Here is a 23,410-nt window from a genome sequence, read left to right on the forward strand (position 1 = left end):
TGTTCAGTGCTCAAAGACATGGCCAAGGTAAGGAGGGCTGAAACCCAACCACCACTGAACAAGAAACATAAGTTGAAACGTCAAAACTGGGCCAAGAAATATCTGAAGACAGATTTTTTTCAAAGGTTTTATGGACCGATGAGATGAGAGTGACTCTTGATGGACCAGATGGATGGACCTGTGGATCAGTAATGGGCACAGAGCTCCACTCCAACGTGGAGGTGGGGTACTGGTATGAGCTGGTATTTTTAAAGATGAGCTAGTTGGACCTTTTGCATTGAAGATGAACTCAAAATCAACTCCCAAACCTACTGCCAGTTTTTCAAGACACTTTCTTCAAACAGTGATACAGGAAAAGACCATGATTTTTATGCAGGCCAATGCTCCATCACTTGCATCGAAGTTCTCCACTGCGTGGCCAGCCAGTAAAGGCCTTAAAGATGAAGGAATAATGACATGGCCCCCTTCCTCATCTGACCTAAACCCTATCGAGAACTTGTGGGCACTTCTTAAACGCTAGATTTACGGGGGAGAAAAACAATACACCTCTCTGAAGAGTGTCTGGGAGGCTGTAGTCACTGCTCCACAAAAAGCTGATCGTCAACAGATCAAGAAACTGACAGACTCCATGAATGGAAAGGCTTATGACTGTTATTGGAAAGAAGGGTGGCTATATTGGTCATTCATTGATTGATTTATTTTTTTTTTAAATGTCAGAGATGTTTATTTGTAAATTTTGAGGTGTTTGTTTATTATTCTCACTATAACAGATGAAAATAAACAAGTGAGATGGGAAAATTTTCATTTTTCCTTTAGTTGCATAATAAATCTGCACACTAATAGTTGCCTAATAATTGTGCGCACATATGTATTCCCCTGATGATGTTCACACTCACGTTTCCGTTGTGAAACATTCAGGTTTCAGGTTTATTAACATTTTGGATTGACTGATAGCACTGTGTTTGTTCCATATTAAAATTAATCCTCAAAAATACAACTTGCCTAATAATTCTGCACTCCCTGTATTCAGCCAAACACACAACAGCAGTTCAATGCATTTCAGCATGTAGACATTGTCAACGTGACCTGCTGAAGTTCAAACTGAGCATCAGAATGGGGCTCAAAGGTGACTTAAGTGACTTTGAAAGTGGCATGGTTGTTGGTGCCAGACAGGCTGGTTTGAATATTTCAGAAACTGCTGATCTACTGGGATTTTAACGCACAACCACCTCTGGGATTTACATAGAATGGTCTGAAAATGGGAAAATATCCAATGAGCAACAGTTCTCTGGATGAAAATATCTTGTTGATGACAGAGGACAGAGGAGAATGGCCAGACTAGTTTGAGCTGATAGCAAGGCAACACTAACTCAAATAATCATGTGTTACAGCTGAGGTACGCAGAAGAGCATCTCTGAATGCACAACACTTCAAACCTTGAAGCAGATGGGCTACAGCAACAGGAGACCACACCAGGTGCCACTTCTGTCAGCTAAGAACAAGCAACCTAGGCTACAATTTGCACAAGCTCACCAAAATTGGACAACAGAAGATTGGAAAAATGTTGCCTGGTCTGAGGAGTTTCAATTTCTTCTGCAACATTCAGATGGTAGGGTCAGAATTTGGTATAAGCAACATGAAAGCATGGATCCACCCTGCTTTGTATCAACGGTTCAGGCTGGTGGTGGTGGGGATGTTTTCTTGGCACACTTTGGGCTCTTTAGTACCAACTGAACATCATTAAAATGCCACGGCTTACCTGAGTATTGTGGTGGAACGGGAGATTTGCATCACGGATGTAAAGCCGACAAATCTGCAGCAACTGAGTGATGCTATTATGTCATTAAGGACAAAAATCTGAGGAATGCTTCCGGCATCTTGTTGAATCTATGCCATTATGAATTATGGCAGTTCTGAAGGCAAGAGGGGGTACGCAACCCATACCAGTTAGATGTACCTAATAAAATGGCTAGTAAGTGTATATCCACAACAGTAAACAAAAATAAGTGGAGGTTAATCTGAACAGTATTTATAATGACTCAAAAACACAGGTGATAAAAAAATAACAAAATCAAACAACTCTTCTTCTTCCTCCTTCTCCCAGAACAAAAATCAGGAGGACAGAAAGACAGTTATTAAAATCAGAAGTGAAAAATGCAACAAACACAAAATACAGGAACACCAGAGAAAAATAAACAGTTCCACATACAGAAATTCTAAATAAGGATCACTATATCTAATTCATTCTGCAACCATTTCTCCCTCACGCCAAATGGTCAAAAGATGGCCTCTGCTGGATATCTAGATCTACCCGGCCAATCATTAAAGCCAACCTAACACAATCCAGTGAGCAATGGACCTTACAGCCTTGATCTAGGTGGAAGACTCTGCATATCGTGGGTGCCTTGTTCATGCATGGGAGGGCACGTAGCTGCCAACAAACACAAACACACACACACACTCTCTCTCTACCATCTTCAGACAGCTTCCTGAAGTTGCTGTCATAATTTTTCCTCTCTCTTTGGGACTTTCGATCTTGCGACTCCTCTGCACGCCCGGCTTAAGTGTCTCCATTTTCAGCCAGTTACTGTGCCGTGACCTACGTGGCCAAATATCCTTCACAGATGTGTAAATGAAGTACTGCTGGGATGTCAAAGTGAGTGACAGGCCTTCTCTTATCATGGACAAAAAAATATATACCTCACTATAAATATAACAGCAGGTCATGTCACTTGCAGAAATTCTCAAGTGATTCAGCACTTGTGGGGTATATTGATAAAGAGGATGAGTCAGAGGAGAGGAGTCAGGTGGAGAACGTTTGTTTCTTGGTACAAAGAAAATTATTGCATTTTACCTTCAACAAAACTAATGGACTTGCTTATTGACTTTCACCACACCAAAGAGCCTGTATGTCGGGTAGCTATTCAAGTGGTTTAATGTATGCCACAAAGAACATTCTAACAAATAGCATACAACATTGACATGGTTTAGGTAATGTTAAACGTATTACTCTCTTATTTAATACTTTTATCATCATTATTATTATTGTATGTCTTGCACAAAATGACCAAATGGTACACAAACCTGGCTAAACTAAACTATGATTAAGTAGTCTTGGATTTGGCTGTAGAAAACACGACTTGCAGGACATTATCAGGATCATCTGAATGAAGGACCTACTTGCAACCACAAAAACAAAATTCTGTTAATTTATACTTTAAAGTCACTGAAGTTTGAAACAATAAACACATATAGAAACTAGGAAAAGGGACAGCTTTACTTAATTACACACAAATTCTCCCTCTTTCATGAGTTGGTAACTAAAACGGCACAATCTGTTTCAATCTCCAATGCAAATGGTCTTTGGAATTATGTATGACAGTAATGTGAATGACATCCTAAATAATGCAATAAAATAAAATTAAAACAAAACAAGGAAAATAATATCTCAAATATTCAAATACAGCCAAGACTTCTTTTAATTCTGACACTACTTAAGGTTCAGACTTCAGGAGTCTTACACTTTTACACCACACTAACCTGTCAGTATACAGTTGTGCTTGAAAGTTTGTGAACCGTTTAGAATTTTCTACATTTTTTAACTCAATTTTTCTTTTTGTAAAATCTTGATTGCTTTATATGGATTGTAATAAAATTAAAAAAATTAAAAAAAAAAAAAAAAAAAAGAATTTTCTACATCTATACTAATAAAAGGCAAAGCCCTCACTCACTGACTCACTGACTCACTCACTGACTCATCACTAATTCTCCAACTTCCCGTGTGGGTGGAAGGCTGAAATTTGGCAGGTTCATTCCTTACAGCTTCCTTACAAAAGTTGGGCAGGTTTTATATCGAAATTCTACGCGTAATGGTCATAACTGGAAGCTGTTTTTCTCCATTTACTGTAATGGAGATGAGCTTGAACGCCGTGGGGGCGGAGTTTCGTGTGACATCATCACGCCTCCCACGTAATCACGCAGTACATAGAAAACCAGGAAGACCTCGAAAAAGCGCTGAAGAAAACATGCATTATATAATTGAGAAGGCAGCAAAACAATAAGAAGCGGCGAGTGACATATACAACCATATTCATGAGTTCTGCTACTCGGAAACAAAGCACGATGTAAACCTACACTTTAAATTAAGTTCATAGACAGGCTGCTGCTGGCGTTTGTAATTTAGTGCCTGCCCATATAAGGCCGTCCGTCAGCGGCAATCCAATAGCAAACTCCACTAAATATTCACGGGTGAAGGACTGTGCTTATGGAGAGGAAGATGAGATGGTCAGGGTGGTGTTTGACACAAACTCAGCGAAACTGCGAGAGAAAGTTTTAAGTGCCAGGACTAAGGTAACATTAAATACAGCCATGGACATAGCACGAGATGGCACCAGCACAGCTGGGAACCTTCGATGCATGTACACCGAGGCTCACGTGAACTGGCGCAGTGCACAGATAAAAGCAACAGTTCCAAAGAGCTGAACAAAACCGAATTACACAATTGAAAAGGCAGCAAAAAATATGAAGCGTCTGATAAGCATATTCATAAATCCAGCTACTGCGGAAACAAAGCACACGGTGGAAAAAGTCAATGTCCCGCTAAAGGAAGACAGTGTAAAAAACCCCCGTGCATGCAGTGTGTCAGGTCTCAGATAAAGAAGAAGACGAGCTGTTTATTGATGCAGTAAGAAACGAATCGATGAATGAAACCTGTCATCTTTACAACGATTGACAAACACGGAATGTAACTTGAACACAACACATCCTACAAATACGAACCTGATTGAAAGAAATAATGATAATCAAATCCTTGATGACAGCAACACTCAGTAACACTCACAAAACAAATACTGTATATTGACAGTCATGTTACGTTATTTTTAAAATGTTCCCTTTTCTTTTCTAGCTTTTTAACACACTACTTCTCCGCTGCGATACGCGGGTATATATATATATGTATATATATATATATATATATCCCGATCTACATACTCGAATAATGGATACTTTATTACCATCAATGATTGTTTTGGTAAAGCCATACTCAGTGTATTCATTAGATGAACGGTAAAAAGTAAGAGCGAGGGAGGATGACTTATTGAGGCATGCAGGCTGTAGTGCGTCAACTCTATCTGAATTGCGATCACATTTGAAAAATATATCTTTTCAAGTTCTATTTAGTCCATATGTGTCAAACTCAAGGGCCGGGCCACATCCGCCCGGCGTGTAATTATATCCGCCCGAGATCATTTTATATACTGTATTATTGTTATTAAAGCCGGGTATATGAAGCGCTGGTAACACAATAAACTACAGATCCCATAATGCAGCGCTTCAGCCGCCTTGCCGAACAAGTTATTGCGAAGCTAGCTCACAGATGCTGAAGAGAAAAGTTGATTCTGAAAATAGAGCCTTTAAAACCGATGGGAGGCTGAGTATATGTTTACTGAACCCGTGTGTCTCATTTGTGGAGCTAATGTGGCTGTAATTACAGAATTTAATCTAAGACGGCACTATGAGACAAAACATCAGGGTAACCTGAATGCAATGCAGAAGATACAGAAAGCAGCATAATTAAATAAGAATCTGACACTTCAGCGGACGTTTTAACCGTGCACAATCACAAAGTGATTTCAAGTGAAGCTGCTTTTATGGGAGACACAAATGCACCAGTGCACCTTGCCCCACTTTCCCTGTTGCCAAGTAATGTTAAACCAAGTCGTCACTACGGTGTTCCCAAATACGCACTTTGCTGATAAACTGAGCGCACTGCGCACTGAGTTTGCACGGCGCTTTGGTGACTTTGAAGAACAAAAAAAGTCCGTCTACATGCGGCTCGAACCTTGTGCATGTTTGGTAGCACATATCTGTGTGAGAAGCTCTTCTCAGTGATAAAGACTAACAAAACAGCACACAGGAGTCGCCTCACTGATGAGCACCTGCAATCCATCCTGAGAATCTCCACAACACAGAACCTCACACCAAACAGAAACGAACTTGTGGCCAAAAAGATGCCAGGCGTCCAGCTCTAAAATGACATATGAGCAAAGACAACTGAATGATTTGATTTGTTATTGCTGAAAGGAACACATTTTATTTATATTTCCAGGTTTTGTTATGCAGCATGTTCATATTTGAATTTGTATAATTTTGACAGGATATATTTTTATGGAGAGCAAAATCTTTTGGGATATTTAAAATCTAAGTTTATTTTTATATAAAATTACATAAGAGTAAAGAAATTTGAATGTTTGTTCTTTTAACGTTTACTTTATTTCTAACTTGTATAATTTAGACAGGATATATTTTTATGGAGAGCAAAATATTATAAGTTGTTTAAGGTTTGAGTTGATTTATTCACGAATAATATTCCTGTCTGTTTTTACCATTCCTACCAAAGATATTTCTGTCGACTAAATAAAAATTCCTTCTATTTAAAATTTAAATAGAACTTGAACAAATACGATAGTTCATAATATCCACGCAGACTTGCACGTAAGAGCGGAGTCATCCGTTTTAACAAATGCAGCGTATTGCACTGATCTGAAATAGCTGTGTGTGTATATATGTAGATATGTATGTATATGTATATATGTGTTTATATAAGTGTGTGTGTATGTATGTATGTATATATGTATTTGTGTGTATGTATGTATGTGTGTATGGATTTATGTGTGTGTATATGTATGTGTATATATGTAGATATATATGTATGTATATATGTGTATATGTATAGATATGTATATATATATATGTTTATGTGTGTGTGTGTAAATATATATATATATATATATATATATATATATATATATATATATATATATATATATATATATATAACAACAACACTCATCACTCACAACAGTGACAAAACAATTACATTGACAATCATGTTACGTTATTTTCAAAATGTTTCCTTTTCTTTTTCATTGCTTCTTTAACACACTACTTCTCCACTGCGAAGCGCGGGTATTTTGCTAGTTTCTGCATAAATATGACCTAAAACATCATCAGATTTTCACTCAAGTCCTAAAAGTAAATAAAGAGAAACCAGTTAAGCAAATGAGACAAAAATATTATTCTTGGTCATTTATTTATTGAGGTAAATGATCGAATATTACCTTTTTGTGACTGGCAAAATTATGTGAACCTCACGGATTAGCAGTTAGTTTGAAGGTGAAATTTGAGTCAGGTGTTTTCAATCAATGGGATGACAATCAGGTGTGAGTGGGCACCCTGTGTTATTTAAAGAACAGGATCTATCAAAGTCTGCTCTTCACAACACATGTTTGTGGAAGTGTATCATGGCACGAACAAAGAAGATTTCTGAGGACCTCATAAAAAGAGTTGTTGATGCTCATCAGGCTGGAAAAGGTTACAAAACCATCTCTAAAGTGTTTGGACTCCACCAATCCACAGTCAGACAGATTGTGTACAAATGGAGGAAATTCAAGACCATTGTTACCCTACCAAGGAGTGGTCGACCAACAAAGATCACTCCAAGAGCAAGGCGTGTAATAGTCGGCGAGGTCACAAAGGACCCCAGGGTAACTTCTAAGCAACTGAAGGCCTCAGTCACATTGGCTAATGTTCATGTTCATGAGTCCACCATCAGGAGAATGCTGAACAACAATGGTATGCATGGCAGGGTTGCAAGGAGAAAGCCACTGCTCTCCAAAAAAAATTGCTGCTCGTCTGCAGCTTGCTAAAGATCACGTGGACAAACCAGAAGGCTATTGGAAGAATGTTTTGTGGACGGATGAGACCAAAATAGAACTTTTTGGTTTAAATGAAAAGCGTTATGTTTGGAGAAAAGAAAACACTGCCTCACAGCATAAGAACCTTATCCCATCTGTGAAACATGGTGGTGATAGTATCATGGTTTGGGCCTGTTTTGCTGCATCTGGGCCAGGACGGCTTGCCTTCATTATTGGAGCAATGAATTCTGAATGATATCAGAGAATTCTAAAGGAAAATGTCAGGACATCTGTCCATGAACTGAATCTCAAGAGAAGATGGGTCATGCAGCAAGACAACAACCCTAAACACACAAGTCGTGTTACCAAAGAGTGGTTAAAGAAGAATAAAGTTAATGTTTTGGAATGGCCAAGTCAAACTCCTGACCTTAATTCAATCGAAATGTTGTAGAAGGACATGAAGCGAGCAGTTAATGTGAGGAAACCCACCAACATCCCAGAGTTGAAGCTGTTCTATACGGAGGAATTGGCTAAAATTCCTCCAAGCCGGTGTGCAGGAATGATCAAAAGTTACTGTAAACGTTTAGTTGCAGTTATTGATGCAAAGGGGGGTCACACCAGATACTGAAAGCAAAGGTTCACATACTTTTGCCACTCACAAAAATGTAATATTCGATCATTTTCCTTAATAAATAAATGACCAAGTATAATATTTTTGTCTTATTTATATCTACTCTTAGGACTTAAGTGAAAATCTGATGATGTTTTAGGTCATATTTATGCAGAAATATAGAAAATTCTAAAGGGTTCACAAACTTTCAAGCACAACTGTAAATGTTGCACATATTTCTTTTACAACCTTTGAAATTCTACAGGTTGAGACCATTTAATTCAACAGGTTCATTAAGTTAATTAACTGTTCTTCTGTTTTGTACATTACAGTGTTTACACACAATAACAGATAATGATGGTCACATTGCGCTTAAGTGGATGGGCTGATTTTATAAGGTGTACCTGGGAGTCAAAGGAAGGAAGCACAGAAGCTGTACATGTGAGCTACAGCATAATCAGCCTGCCATTCACAAATGACAAGAGTAAAGGTGCAGAGAAGAGTCTTCAGTAAGAAAAACTGAAAAGTGTTAGTTAGTTGCACAATTAGAATTTAAAAGCAAACATCATGAGACACTGGTATCCATAAGAGTTCTTTTCATATATTTTATTACAAAGCTGTCAAATATTCTAATGTTTGGAATGCACAGTATTCCGCATTTTAAGCACATTGCTGAACCAAAAGAATTACAAACGTGCTCCTGATCTCCTATGTTTGTAGTTACCACCATGAAAGTTACATTACTTCAAACATTTTTCAAAGAACGGGGCTTCTTTAATTAAAAATGTCTATAACTTCTTTCTACTGATTAATCTTCAGGAGACAGCCAAATATAATGGGTTTAGCAGGAGTAAAAGTTAATTGCAGCAATATTTTCAAGCCTTAAAGCAATTTATCTGCTTGAGGGTGTTGTTGTTGCCATGTCAAAATTTTAAGTTAATTGTCAACTATATTGGAATATTCCACCCATAAAGTATACAGTATGTATATCTACTTATACAATAAAACTAGAAGGTCTGTGTGTCCATTCCCTCAGAGCAATCTGATTGGTCAGTTTCACTTTGATAACACGATTGAGTGAGGAAGTGTGAGTGTTAGACACATGCGGAGGAGAAGCGGCATAGGAGTCGCCTTCAGAGACAGAAAGTATAAAACTGGACAGGAAGTGACAGAGGAGCTTCAAAAATAATGACAGAGTCAGAGAAGTTATGGGAATGCATTTGACAGAAGGAGCACCGGTGAAGAGATAACAGGTGTTCAGACACACGAGTATGGAGGAAAGGCACTGAAGGTACATCTAGGGCAAGAGAAAGCACATCTTTTAAAATTATTCTATCAGCTGTCCTAAGTAGGTATCATACCTACTCATTTATATGTTACTTACCCCATGTAGTTTATAAAGATGGCTCAGAAAATTTTTTAATCTCATGGTAATAGCAAACAATAACAAAAACATCCATTAAAAATCTCATGTTAATTCTGTCACAATATCCACATGTCAAGACATCCAGTGGTATGCTTTCAACATGTAAAGCACAAGTACTTTTGGCTATAACTGCAAAATACAAATCTGTAACTCTGTGTTTCTGGATTGTGCATGTGCCCAGGAGGACCGGAGGAGGGCTTGTACCTCCTCCAGACCGCAAGGGGGCGACCGTCCGGGTTATGTTGGGGGCCACGGGTAAAGGGCTTGGAAGCCCAGCCCTGTAGGGACCCGTGGCCACCGGTGCCTGAACAACCCTGGAGCCCAGCACTTCCTGGTGAAGAGAGACAGAGCTGGAGAGAGGATTGGAGGCGGCCAGGAGAAAGGCAGTGGAACTGTGTGGACTGTGGACATTGGGGGATTGGTGCAAGAAGCACTGGGGGTGCACGTAAATACTAAATTGTAAATAAAGGGTGTGTTGGGTGAGATTACGATGTCCATCTGTCTGTGTCCGGGCCAGCTTCCACAATGGATAGAATTTATCTGAATTGCATTTACACCCGACATTAAAATGCATCTCCAGTGTCTGCACCAACAAAGATCAGATGTCACCTTCCCACACAAAATTCAAGCCAGCTTCTACTGGCATGTTTGTTGCATACAGTTGTTGTTATTTTTTCACTTACCTTAGATATGTTTGCTATCTTTCAGTGATCTGATCACAATCCAGTCACAAGTGCATGTACTCCTGGTGGTTAATGCAGTCGAGTGCTATTCAGTCATGATCACATTATCAAAAATGCATATTAAAGTCAGACATAAAGGGATCCTTTTTCTCTTGCTCTGTTGACTCAAGTTAAGTTACTTATGGGGCCCTTGTAGCCTCTTGTCAGTGCCCTTCCCCTTGAATTTCAACATAGATTTGCACCTGCCCTGAGAATTTTTTTTATTTTCCTTTTCTCTTTGAGCCCTGAACCACAATAACGTCAGTACTGTGACCCTGGCACCATCTTACCAACTGTCCAACCATTCAAACCCTTCTATCTCTCATTTTCTACATACAGTACAAATAAACACAAAATGCATCTCGTATACAGTATATCTATAGGTAAATAATTTGATATTTGTGCAATATAGTGGCTGGCAATTTCAGGAACAGATAACCTTAACTAAGGCAGAGCTTTTCTTAATTTAACTTTCACTCGAAGACAAACACAATGCAGGTAGGTAATTGCTAAAAGGAATTGTATCTATAGCAACACAAATGGCTCCATCAAAGAAATAACAGTCATGAAGTAATACAAGATGCTATGCTCTAGTTTTTGTTCAGTATTATGAATCTAACATACTGTACTGTATATCATTTATCATATCTGATGAGCTTTCAGCAGACTCTAATAACCCCAGTTAATATTGTAAATTGTTTTCTGCAACGTGATGACACAATGGTATACTGGTTAGTGCTGCTGCATAAAAGCTTCATGAGGTTGAGTTTAAATCATAGCCTGGTCAATGGATGTTTGACGTTTGCATGTTCTCCTTGTGTCTGCTTGAGATTTCTCCTGTTAAATTAGAGAAAAGCCAAGCAAAAATGACTCCTTTTATTGGCTAACTAAAAAGATTACAATATGCAAGCTTTCGAGGCAACTCAGGCCCCTTCCTCAGGCAATCTCCGTGATTACATTTTGCCTGAAGAAGGGGCCTGAGTTGCCTCGAAAGCTTGCATATTGTAATCTTTTTAGTTAGCCAATAAAAGGAGTCATTTTTGCTTGCCTTTTCTCTACATTCATAATGGCTAACACGGTACAACACCCTAGTACTCCTGTTAAATTATACAGACATGAATATTAAGTTAAATGATAAATCTAAATTGTTTTCTAAGAAAGATTAATACCATTTCTAGGGTTAGTTTTTTACTTTCACCCAGTGTTGCTGGGATAGGTTTCAGTGGCCATGTGACCTTGAATTGGACCATGTGGATGGATGGACGGACGGACAGATAGGTAGATAGACAGCCTTCCAGCACACATGAGGATCACAGACAGAGCCTTTCATTGCGAAGGATAAGTAAGCATAATCACCCTGAGTGCTTGCTGGAAAACTAAAACTACATACACTTCCAGCCTAATTCAGTAATCCTATTACTTCTGCTAATTACTATTACAAAGTACTGAGGACAAATATCAGTCACTATCTTTCTTCTACATTTTAATTGATCTTCAAAGCTTCACATTTGTGAGCAGCTTCATTGTTCCACTAATCTTTAAAGTGAAGGACCCACGGATATTGATTTCAGACGGGCTTTTGCATATCTTCTAGGTATTTACTGTACTTAGTTTCATGTATTAAAACAAGCTGTGAATAAATAAATATGCATTGCTTGTGACATTAAGTCTAAGTTCTGGCCTTTAAAAACTGCAGTAAAACGTTGAAAGATCTAATAATTAGAGTAAAAGTGTGAAAGAGGGAGAGAGAGGCTAAATAAGCCTAAACAATTTTCAGAATTTTCATCTATTTTATATATACAAGACCATATAAAGGTTTGGACACCCCTAGCCAAATTAAACATTTTGTTGTACAACTTCAACAGCAAACAAACCAAAACAATGGCATTTTTTTTCTGAAAATGTTACTGTTTGGTTGGGATTTATTTTATGATCAAAAAAATGTAAAACAAGTTTGAGTGCCACAAGTTTGAGTGCCCTACTAAATCGGAACACAGTAACATCCCCTTTGGCAAAAAACGTAGCCTATAAATGTTTCTTTTAGCCAGCTATGAATCTCTCAATGTTCGTTTTGGATATTTTTTTTCCTCACTCTTTCATGCAGATGGCTTATGGCTATGAGATATTCTCGGGCTGGCCTGTGTGTATAGCATATTTAATTTCTAACCAAAGATTTTCAATGATGTTCAAGTCTGGGGACTGTGAAGGACATTTCGAAACCTTCAATGTAAATTTCAAAGTGTACTGTTGTCTTGTTGTAGAAGCCTTCCACTTTTTCATCTTTAGTTTCCTTCCTGACATTCTTCTTGAGGATTTGTTGAAATTTAGTTGAATCCATTCTTTCCTGTACTCACACAGCATTTTCTGTGTCACTAGCTGCCCCACAACCCCAAAGCATAACAGAGCCACCTCATACTCAATGGTTGGCAAGGTGAGCCTTTGTTCAAATGTTGCTATTTTTGTTTCCTCCAAGTATATCCGCTTGGGGTTGTGGCCAAAGACTTCGATTTTAACTTCATCTGTCCACAGCATTTGGTTCTAAAATGCCCCTGTCTTATACAGATATTTTGGTCATTTACAACATTGTTTTTTGTGATGAAATTGCAGGAATAGTTTTCTTCTCATGGCTCTTCCATGACAGCTATGTCTGTGAAAGTAATGCTGCACAATAGAGCAGAGCACCATCACTACTTTCCCATGTATGGTTTAGATTTTTCTTCTAGATCTTTAGTTGACCGATATGGTTCTCTTTAACATTCTGGTCTATGTAAATGGGTAACTAGAAGAGCTCAAATATCTTTATATAGCTTTCTCTGCGTTGTAGGCATCAATTAGCTTAATTTTCAGATCATTGGAAGACCCCATGGATAATGAGTGTTGCTCAATGGTTGACTAGACAAACACTTTAGTTGGGTATAACATCATCATCAGATGACAATTCTTGACCAGACTATCACCTAATCCAGTCTAGACCAATTACCTAATGATGTCTGAGCCTGAAAGAGTGCCACATTTACTCTTATATTATTATGATTATTTGTAATTTATTTTTCACGTCATCAACGTGAACACGTGGACTCAGGATTGGGTCACTGCTTTTTGCAGATGATGTTGTCCTGTTTGCTTCATCAGGCCGTGGTCTTCAGCTCTCTCTGGATCAGTTCGCAGCTGAGTGTGAAGCGGCTGGGATGAGAATCAGCACCTCCAAATCCGAGAGCATGGTCTTCAGCCGGAAAAGGGTGGAGTGCCCTCTCAGGGTTGGGGGAGAGATCCTGCCCCAAGTGGAGGAGTTCAAGTATCTCGGGGTCTTGTTCACGAGTGAGGGAAGAATGGAGCGTGAGATCGACAGGCGGATCGGTGCGGCATCCGCAGTGATGCAGGCTCTGCATCGGTCTGTCGTGGTGAAAAAGGAGCTAAGGCAAAGCTCTCAATTTACCAGTCGATCTACGCTCCTACCCTCACCTATGGTCATGAGCTATGGGTAGTGACCGAAAGAACGAGATCGCGAATACAAGCAGCTGAAATGAGTTTCCTCCGCAGGGTGTCTGGGCTTTCCCTTAAAGATAGGGTGAGAAGCACAGTCATCCGGGAGGGGCTCAGAGTAGAGCCGCTGCTCCTCCGCATCGAGAGGAGTCAGATGAGGTGGCTTGGGCATCTGATCAGGATGCCTCCTGGACGCCTCCCTGGTGAGGTGTTCCGGGCACGTCCAACCGGGAGGAGGCCCAGGGGAAGACCCAGGACACGCTGGAGGGACTATGTCTCCCGGCTGGCCTGGGAACGCCTTGGGATTCTCCCAGAAGAGCTGGAAGAAGTGGCCGGGGAGAGGGAAGTCTGGGCCTCTCTGCTTAAGCTGCTGCCCCCGCGACCCGACCTCGGATAAGCGGAAGAGGATGGATGGATGGTCATCAAATAAATTGTAACCTTACATTAACATTTTCATGTTTGGGTTTAGTTTGTTTGTTGTCAAAGAGATGCTTTTGGTTTTTTACCTTAGAAAATGTAATTTGGCAAGTGGTGTTCAGACTTTTCATTGAAATGGTATCTCCATCCACAAAGCCCACTACCTTGGTCTTTATGAACAGCTTTCCTTTTTAAGTCACAGGCTTGAAATTTGGCAATTTGGCCTAACTAAAAGTCAGGCTTTTGACATACAGTTTCAGTCTGGTGGCTTAGATTCAGAAAGATGGCCACAAAATACTACAGTGAGAGATATCAATGGAAAAACAGTGCCACATAGGATGTGATAGTGTAACAATGAGCACATTTGACATTTAAGAAGAGAATCCATGTTCGATTCCCATCTATTACATTAAACTTTTTCCTTAATCAAGCACAGTGGAGCCTTGGTTTGTGAGCATAATTCGTTACGGAAACTTGCTTGTAATCCAAACCACTCGTATATCAAAGCGAATTTCCCCATAAGAAATAAGGGAAACTCAGATAATTCGTTTCACAACCCACAAATATTTATACAAAAATGATTAATACAAATCTTCACTCTAACTAACGGAATCACTGCTATCTGTTGGCTCACTGGAATCTTTTTCTTTTTTTGCAACCTTAACAAGGAAACCTATCCAATGACAGTTGCTTTTGCCTGAAGAGTCACTACACTTGGACACAAAATAAAAAAAAATGCTTTACTCACTGTAAAGTTTCTAAACTCTTTTGGCATTCCCCCCCAACGGGACAACACGCGGAAGAGTGTCCCAAAGCAAACAACTGCAAGCTCCCAGCGCTGTAGCAGTTCACCGTAAAAGTGAATCAGAAAAGATTGCGGTCAAGCTTCAAGCGCCTGCCATCGATGGGTGATGCAACGAACATTATAAATGTAAGAGCACAGTATTACTTAGCCACTAACCTGGCCACGACCCTGCCTGATTGCTGTGTCTCTGTATAGGAGAGTGGTAGATCCCGCTACAATAAGTAACAGTGCTGTTACTGTTTCACGCTGAATAAAGATGGTTTTGCTGAAGTACTGAGACTCAGCCTCGTGTTTTGGGGTGCATGACAGGGACTCACACGTTACAACACACACACGTGGTCACAATGCTATAGTAAACAGTATACACTCATACAGATGTTGACTATACGAGTGAGGCACGCCAACTGAGAATGAGAATAGGAGACATTACCCACAATCTCCACGTGACGCTCGGCAGACAAAGCGTATACGTACTACTCGTATTGCAAGACCTCGCTCATTTATCAAGTTAAAATGTATTCAAATGAATCCAAATGTATTCGCAGACCAAGTTACTAACAATCCAAGGTTTCACTGTATTACTCTCACTGTTTTTATCATGTCACCAAGCTATCCTGTGTGGAGTCACATTTTCTCAATTTTTTTGCAGTATGGAGTTGCAAGCACAATCACGCACCATTATACCCCAGTTGCAATCTGCCTAACACTGTTTCTCTGTTATTGTATGCTAGCTGTCCCCCGCAGTGCTGCCCACGTAGTAGTGAAACAGGACATACTTTAAAAATCAATAAACAAACAGGTATTACTAGCTAAGTGGAGGAAGGTACGCTCCAACACATGGAAAGAGGTAGGCCGACTCAAACAGAGGCTGGCACACGAGTGCCATATAATGATAACGATATATAACGATATATATCGGATGACAATATGAAAACGTCTATCGCTGCACATTACGCTATCGTTTGTTTCGTGGTGTCGCAAAATAAACTGTTTACGGCAATATTTTTTTCATTGTTTTGATGGCCACCACGTGGATGCAGACACACTAGCATGGCTGATGAAGACGAGGCAACACCAGGTAGCTCCACACAGAAGGACCTTGTTCCTAAACGAGGGGCTACCTCTGTAGTATGGAGATGGTTTGGATTTGAAGAGTCTGACACGGACCAGAAAACGGTACTGTGCAAATTATGCTGCAAACCGATCGCTACCACAGACTCCAACATGACAAACCTCTTCTACCACCTCCGCAAAAAGCATGTGAGCGAGCATGCAGAGAGTTTACAACTGAGAGGCAGGCCAATGAGGATATTACAGTTGTAAAGGTACTATTTAACGAGCATGTTAAAAGCTTGGAAGATTAATTGCTACCAAAACAATTTGCTTAAGGCATAATTTTCCCTGCAGCGTTTGCTGTCAGCGTTAATCTTGTTAAAATTACGTTTACGCCACAACTGCATTAACATGGCAAATCTCCGTTAACGAGTTACCGCGGATCGCCCCGTGCTTGGGGCTGGACGGCATCAACACGTTAGCGCCGTCCAGTCCCACGCACGGGGCGATCAGCTGTAACTCGTTAACGGAGATTTGCCACACTACGATGTGCAAATTAACATTTTACTAGAATGTAGCCTAAAAAATATTATATTTAATATTATATATTTAATATATTTTTGTCGTAAGCCTTATTGCTGCTACAGTTTGAAGTACAATGTTTAAATTTGGTATTGACAGTTAATGTTAGACTTGTATTTATTTTGTTTAAAGGGTTTATTGGCCTTATATAGTTTAGTTATTAGTGCTTTGATCCTTTTATATTTAATATATGTTGTGAGAGTTATTGCTGCTACAGTTCACATTTTGTTTATGTCAGGCATTTTATATAGCAGTATTTTATATTGGGCCTTTAGTAATTTGTTTTTGAAAAGTGTTTTATATTTGATACATTATCATTTTATGTTTACATTCTAAGTCAAACATTTGCTCAAATGTTATAAATAAAAGAACAGAAATAATTACAAGTTGAGTACTTCTCATTTTTGATTTTTTTAATTTAAATGAAAAAAAAAGTAGTGGTGATTATATAAACTATTCACTGAATACAAAGAAAATGTACTATATCGTGATATCGGGATATGAAATGAAATATCGGGATATAAGATTTTGGTCATATCGCACAGCCCTATGTTGAAATAACGTGGCTACAGTATAACAACATAAATAAAGCTGGCTTTGAGTCTTTTTGTACGTTTTGGCATCATTCAAAAACGGCTATATGGCCCCTTGTTACACTGGCAGGAATTGCTCGGTGAATCTGACATGATCAGGTTTCCATCATCAAGCATTAAGACCCTCCTTAATGAGATCAGATGCTGATGTTAAGACTGATTGCTTGAAGGTGAATGGCAGTCTGATAGAAGCAGTTTTCAGTTTCCTAGCTCTCTGGCTTCTTTATCATTCTCCCCACAGTTACTGAACAATTCTGCTGCTATTGGATGCTTAATCGTGTAAAATTTGGGATAAAACATTTAACCGTACTGAATGCAGTTTACTGCTTTTCTGAAACAACAGTGGCAAACACTACTGAAAGCAACAGCACAGTGTCAGACGCTAAGCAAAAACTGTCATCATCTGCTTTCAAATATGGGCCAATCTCTATTTAAACTGGGGGCAAAGAGGAGTTCGGAAGTCATTATTTTCTAAATGACTGACTAAACAAGTGTTATGAGTCCAACCACAAACCAGCATGGATGTTGAAAACCTAAGGGAAATGTACAGAAATGCTGCTTGCGACAGATGCATGAAAGGACTGTGAAACTCCCAGAGACATTGAAACTAAATCCAAATTTTCAGTTCAAGCCTTCTTGTTTTGATGAAGTCAACAAATAACCAGTAACTAAATGGGCACATTCTAGGTTTACAAATTTCACAAATATTCATTAATGATAGTTCAATATTTTAAAAAATAATTTGTAATACTTGCATTGCTATAAATGAAACAAAACCTATTTCTAATCGCTAATCATTTTTTTGAGACTTTCAAATTTTAGTACTTTCATTATCTCTAACCTGCTCTGCATGTGTATCGCACCAACGTTTTTAAAATCTTTATGAAGTTCTACTTTGCCATCCACACTTTGTCCTTTATTTCCGGCGCCGGGCATGGTTAGATGTCTTGGCACAAAGTCTCGTCTCGCGGGCCATGAAACCCTCTCTCTGAAAAAGTCACGTCTCGTCCCAGGCTAAAAAGTCTTGTCTCATCCCAGAATTTTTTAATTATAATAGAGAGATAAAAGTAAAGAATGCAAATGCAAAGAGACATGCCAATCATAGAATAAGTACTTGAATTTTAGTGAAGGAGAGACACGACTGAGGAAAGCCATTATAGTTCCTATAAAGAGTATCCACCCTCTTGGAAATTTCACATTTTATTGTGACATACAACATTGAACATTCACACAACATTGAATCACAGTGGATTTAATTTGACTTTTTTTTGGCACTGATCAACAGGAAACAACTCTTTAATGTCAAAATGAAAACAGATCTCTGCCAAGTGGTCTCACTGAATTACAAATATAGAACACAAAATACTTGACTGCTTAAGTATTCACCCCTTATTAATGCAACACACTTACAGTAAATCATTGCTCGTGTAGCCCATTGGTATTGGAAGTCACGTCATAAGTTCAATGGCGATCACCTCGGTGTTGTTTCAACTGATTGTCGCATAAATGCTATGGCCCAGCTTGTGGTGAGTCAGTATGATTGCCTAACCTACGCAAGGAAATCAAAGGAGCACTCCATGCATGATTGAATAGTACAAGCAAAAAGCCAAAGCTCCACAGGAAAATAACAATGCTAATCCTAATACAGCTTAAACAGTTTTGCTTAGATAAATGGAGAAAAACTGAAGTGTCCAAATGTGCAAAGCTGATGGTGAGAGAGACACAGAGAGCTGTGCACACAGACATCTACTGAATACTGACTTGAAGGGCGTGAAAACTTATGTAATCAATCATTTAGTGTTTTATATTTGAAATTAATTTAGACCTCTTTACAGAGATCTTTTTTAACTTTGACATTAATGAGTCTTTTTGTAGATCAACATGAATTGTCAGAGGTGCCAGGGACGACGACCCGGCCGGGACGCAATGAAGGACCGGAAGGGGGCGTGCCCGCCTTGGATCACGTGCGGGCTGCCACCCTGGTTGGTTTGGGGGCCACGGGTACAGAACTTTGAAGCTCCACCCTGTAAGGGCCCGTGGTCACTGCCAGGGGGTGCCCCCATGCCTTTGGAGCCCTGGACCTCAGCATTTCCGCCACACCAGGAAGTGCTGGGGGAAAGAAGAGCAGGGACACCCGGAGTGCTTCCGGGGATGCAGCCAGCACTTCCACCACACAGGGGCGTGTCGGCGGGTGATTGCCGGAACCCACCTGGAGCACATTCGGGTGATAATAAAAGGGGCCGCCTCCCTTCATTCTAGGCGAGAGTCGGGAGCGGAGTGGACTGAGCTGAAGGAGGCAAGGAGGCGGCCTGAAGAGGAAAGTGAAGGCATTGTTGTGAGGCCAGGACTTTGGGGGTTTTGTGGTGCACTGGACTGTTGTATATATTGTAAATAAACGTGTCTGTGGGTGACATGAACGTGTCTGCCTGTCTGTGTCTGGGCCAGCTTCCACAGAATATATTTATTATAGGTATTGTATATTGTCAGGAGTTCTTTTAGATTAGGGAAATGGTGTAAAACTAGAAGGAACACCTGTAAAGAATATGTTGTGTTTGTCTCGGACAAATTCATAATGACCTGTGGATTTGGCCAATTCATTAATCCAGGCACACATTCATTTTTTAATACACTTACTCAATTAATTTGAGAAGAACAGAAGAAAAGAATAAAAACTCTAAAAAAAATCATCCATCCAACTGTCTATTTTCTAACATACTTATACAGTTAGTGTTGTGTGGAGTGGAATTGGGCACAGGGCAGGAATCAAACCAGAATGGAATCCCAGTAAATCACAAGACAAATTTTCACACACAATGAGATAATCTAATTAACCCTCTGATAACTCTGAAGGGATAGCAGGTGCCACTACTAATGTATACAAGTAAAAGATACAGAAATGATTGTCAACACCAGGTATGCATTTACCATTAGTAATTGAATGTCCAGCAAACCTCCTGAGTTGCAGACCCCCAATGGGTCCCCTAAGATTATTCTTTTGATCATGGATCCTGTGCACAGTATGTTCCCTGCATATAAGAAAGGGCAGCTCTAGGTAGGTAGGTAGATCGATTGATAGGAAAGGCACTATATGATAGATAGATAGATAGATAGATAGATAGATAGATAGATAGATAGATAGATAGATAGATAGATAGATAGATAGATAGATAGATATGAAAGGCACTATATGATAGATAGATAGATAGATAGATAGATAGATAGATAGATAGATAGATAGATAGATAGATAGATAGATAGATAGATAGATAGATAGATAGATAGATATCCATTCCCTTCCCTTCCCTTCCTCCCTCCCTCTGTCCCAGGCAGGGGAAATTTTGGCTTTTTACAGAAGGAAGGGATGGTTTCAAGGACCAAAAGAATAACCTGTCTGTTTTTTTCTCCAAAGTCACCAACCCTGACCCAGACTCTAAAATGCTGCAAAGTAGTGGTCTCCAACTCCGGTCCTGGAGGGCTGCAGTGACTGCAGGTTTTCATTTTTTTTTTTTTAAATTGGTGACCAGTTTTTGCTGCTAATTAACTTCTTTTTTACATTTTGTTCCCATAAATGTCTTCATCATTCCTCTGAATTGCTTCATTTCTTTCCTTAAATGGCACTCAAACAGAAATTAACTGACCAACTAAGTCAGGGCCTTTAAACTCCAACCAATTTCACTTCAACCAGTTGCTTAGTTAGGCGCTGACTCTTGTTGTTAATTAAATCCGCTCCTTAATTCACTGGCTTGATGCTGCTCTCATTTTGCAATAGCAGACATTTCCAAAATTGTTGACTTTCTCTTTTCTAAGAGCATTGATAAAATGTTTTGGAGACCTGAGCAGATCAGCATTCCTGAGACCATCATTTTCTTTATTTTCAGATATTGTATGATGGACACAGTTTGCTAGTCATGCTTTGGTACATTTTGCATCTCATTATTGCTTGGCTGCTAATTAAGGAAAAAGAAACAATTAAGGGGTCTGAGTGTTCAAGAACAAGTCAATTAAAATGAATTCAAAAGAAGCTAATTAGCAGCAAAAACAGGTTATTAATTAAGAAATGGGTTAGAATGAAATCCTACAGCCACTGTGACCCTCCAGGACTGGAGTTGGGGATCCCTGTTGTAAAGGCTTACCCCATAAACCTGCGAGACTGAAGTCCCAAAAAAAGGGTTGCCACTCGGTTAAATAACGACAGAAGCAACACGCCCATACAGAAGGGCCCATGGACAGGAGACCCCTGAAGCGTTCTACCATCTTGACATAGAGGTCGGATGTCTAGTACTTCACAAAAGGAATGCTATTAAGTTGCAACACCAGAGAAACAAACACCCCAGGCAGAGGCCTGTCCTAATTTATAAACAGAGCGGATGGTGAGTGCTGGAGTTAAACACTGGAGAAACTAATGTTTTGGTGGAGAGTGCAATCACTTTGCCTCTGGGCAGGTAGGGGTATTAAAGAATACACACCCAGAGTGGTGTACATTCCTACATTTCCAAAGTTAAACCATCCTAACCATAACCAGAATCCCAACTGGACTCCAAGCAGGCCAACATCCCAAGCCAATATAGCTTGTCTTCACACAGATGATAGAAGGAGAAGTAAAGGCGTGAGTGGAGAGAGGCCTAGAGCCAAAGTCAAAACAGAACAGGGCATGTGATCATTCAATGGATGTGAGTGGAGTCATATCCAAAAACAGAGTTCCAAAGGACAGCAGCTGTCCACAAGCTAAATACACATAACCCTAACCATAACCCCAACCACTGAGAGAATTAAGACTGGAAATTTGTGTCTGCAGAGGGAAAAAAAAGGTATTACCGACTCATCTTCAAGTTTTAAATGGAGAATGGCATCCCCCTCCTTGTAATCCTTGATAATTTCAGCTGACTTCCACACTTCATCCGGATCAGGAATCCAAACCTTGGTGTACTGAAATTAAAAGGAGATGCACAAGGATTAAAACCGGAAATCAGGAACTGGTAGTAAAAGTGACTTTTTGTTTCTCCTTGATTTCACAGGATACATCAATTATTTCTCTTATTTGAAATACTTTACCCAATAATAGTAAACAAGGAAACTTTTGTGGGATGAAATTCTGCCGAGATCTGAAATGACTCAATAATTACATTTTCCTTAAATGTTTTGTAAGGCCTTATACTGTTTATACCAGCTTGGGGTTAAACGGCACAGGATTCTATTCTAGCAGCAAATATAAGAATACCAAAGAAACAGAGGACTGGTTACATAAAACATTACTGTCATTATGCATGCATATAACGAAAGTTTTGTTCGTAGGACTCGGCTTCAAGGCAGAATACTTAAAATACACAATAATCTATAAATAATAAAATAAACATAAGTATAAAAGACAGCAGCAATAAAACATCATCAATTCAATGCACCAAAGGCTTCTCATAGCTTTATAACTTGTGTTTATCAGCTTCCATGATTATAAAATTTTTGGGTCAGACAAATTATTAACAATGCAAAGTGTCCATCAAACCATACTATATTTCATACTTTAGACAAGAGGTATCCGAGTGGTAACATCATGTCATTAGGGTTGATGGATTTTAAGAACAAGCCTTCCTCAGGGCATTCTAAACTGTTATAAAACAGATCCATCACAAACTATTGAATTAAAATATACAGCAACATTTTGAATTGTTAATAATTTGTTTGACCGCCAAAAAACTGTAATCATGGAAGCTGATAAGCTTAAGACATGAGAAGACTGAGGTGCTAAAATATAATGCTTTTTGTTTGGAGGATGTTAAACTTATCGAAAATTTCATGTAACCAGTCTGCTGTTTCTTTGGTTTTCTTGCTGAAATTTACCGACAGCAGACTTCAATAATAAGATTGTTTAGTATATCAGCATCAGAGATAAGGCAGGAGCAAACCATGGATGGTGCACACCAGCCCATTCCAGCACACTCAGTAACGCTGGGGTAATTTGGAGTTATCAGCCAATTACAGTGCATCTGGAAAGTATTCACAGCGCATCACTTTTTCCACATTTTGT

The 23,410-nt window shown here is 39.3% G+C and overlaps 1 protein-coding gene across 2 annotated transcripts in view; it reads right to left on the minus strand.

Annotated features, from left to right (window-relative positions):
- The window catches only part of myo5b (myosin VB), a 537,981-nt gene that overhangs the window by 282,196 nt on the left and 232,375 nt on the right, over positions 1–23,410 (minus strand). For both annotated transcript variants that reach the window (XM_039750391.1, XM_039750392.1), the window contains exon 2: positions 22,204–22,314. In XM_039750391.1, coding sequence (XP_039606325.1) covers positions 22,204–22,314 — 111 coding nt within the window. The remainder of the gene's footprint in view (positions 1–22,203; positions 22,315–23,410) is intronic.

The sequence above is a fragment of the Polypterus senegalus genome, chromosome 4, assembly GCF_016835505.1.
Source record: "Polypterus senegalus isolate Bchr_013 chromosome 4, ASM1683550v1, whole genome shotgun sequence".
Taxonomy (NCBI): Eukaryota; Metazoa; Chordata; class Cladistia; order Polypteriformes; family Polypteridae; genus Polypterus; species Polypterus senegalus.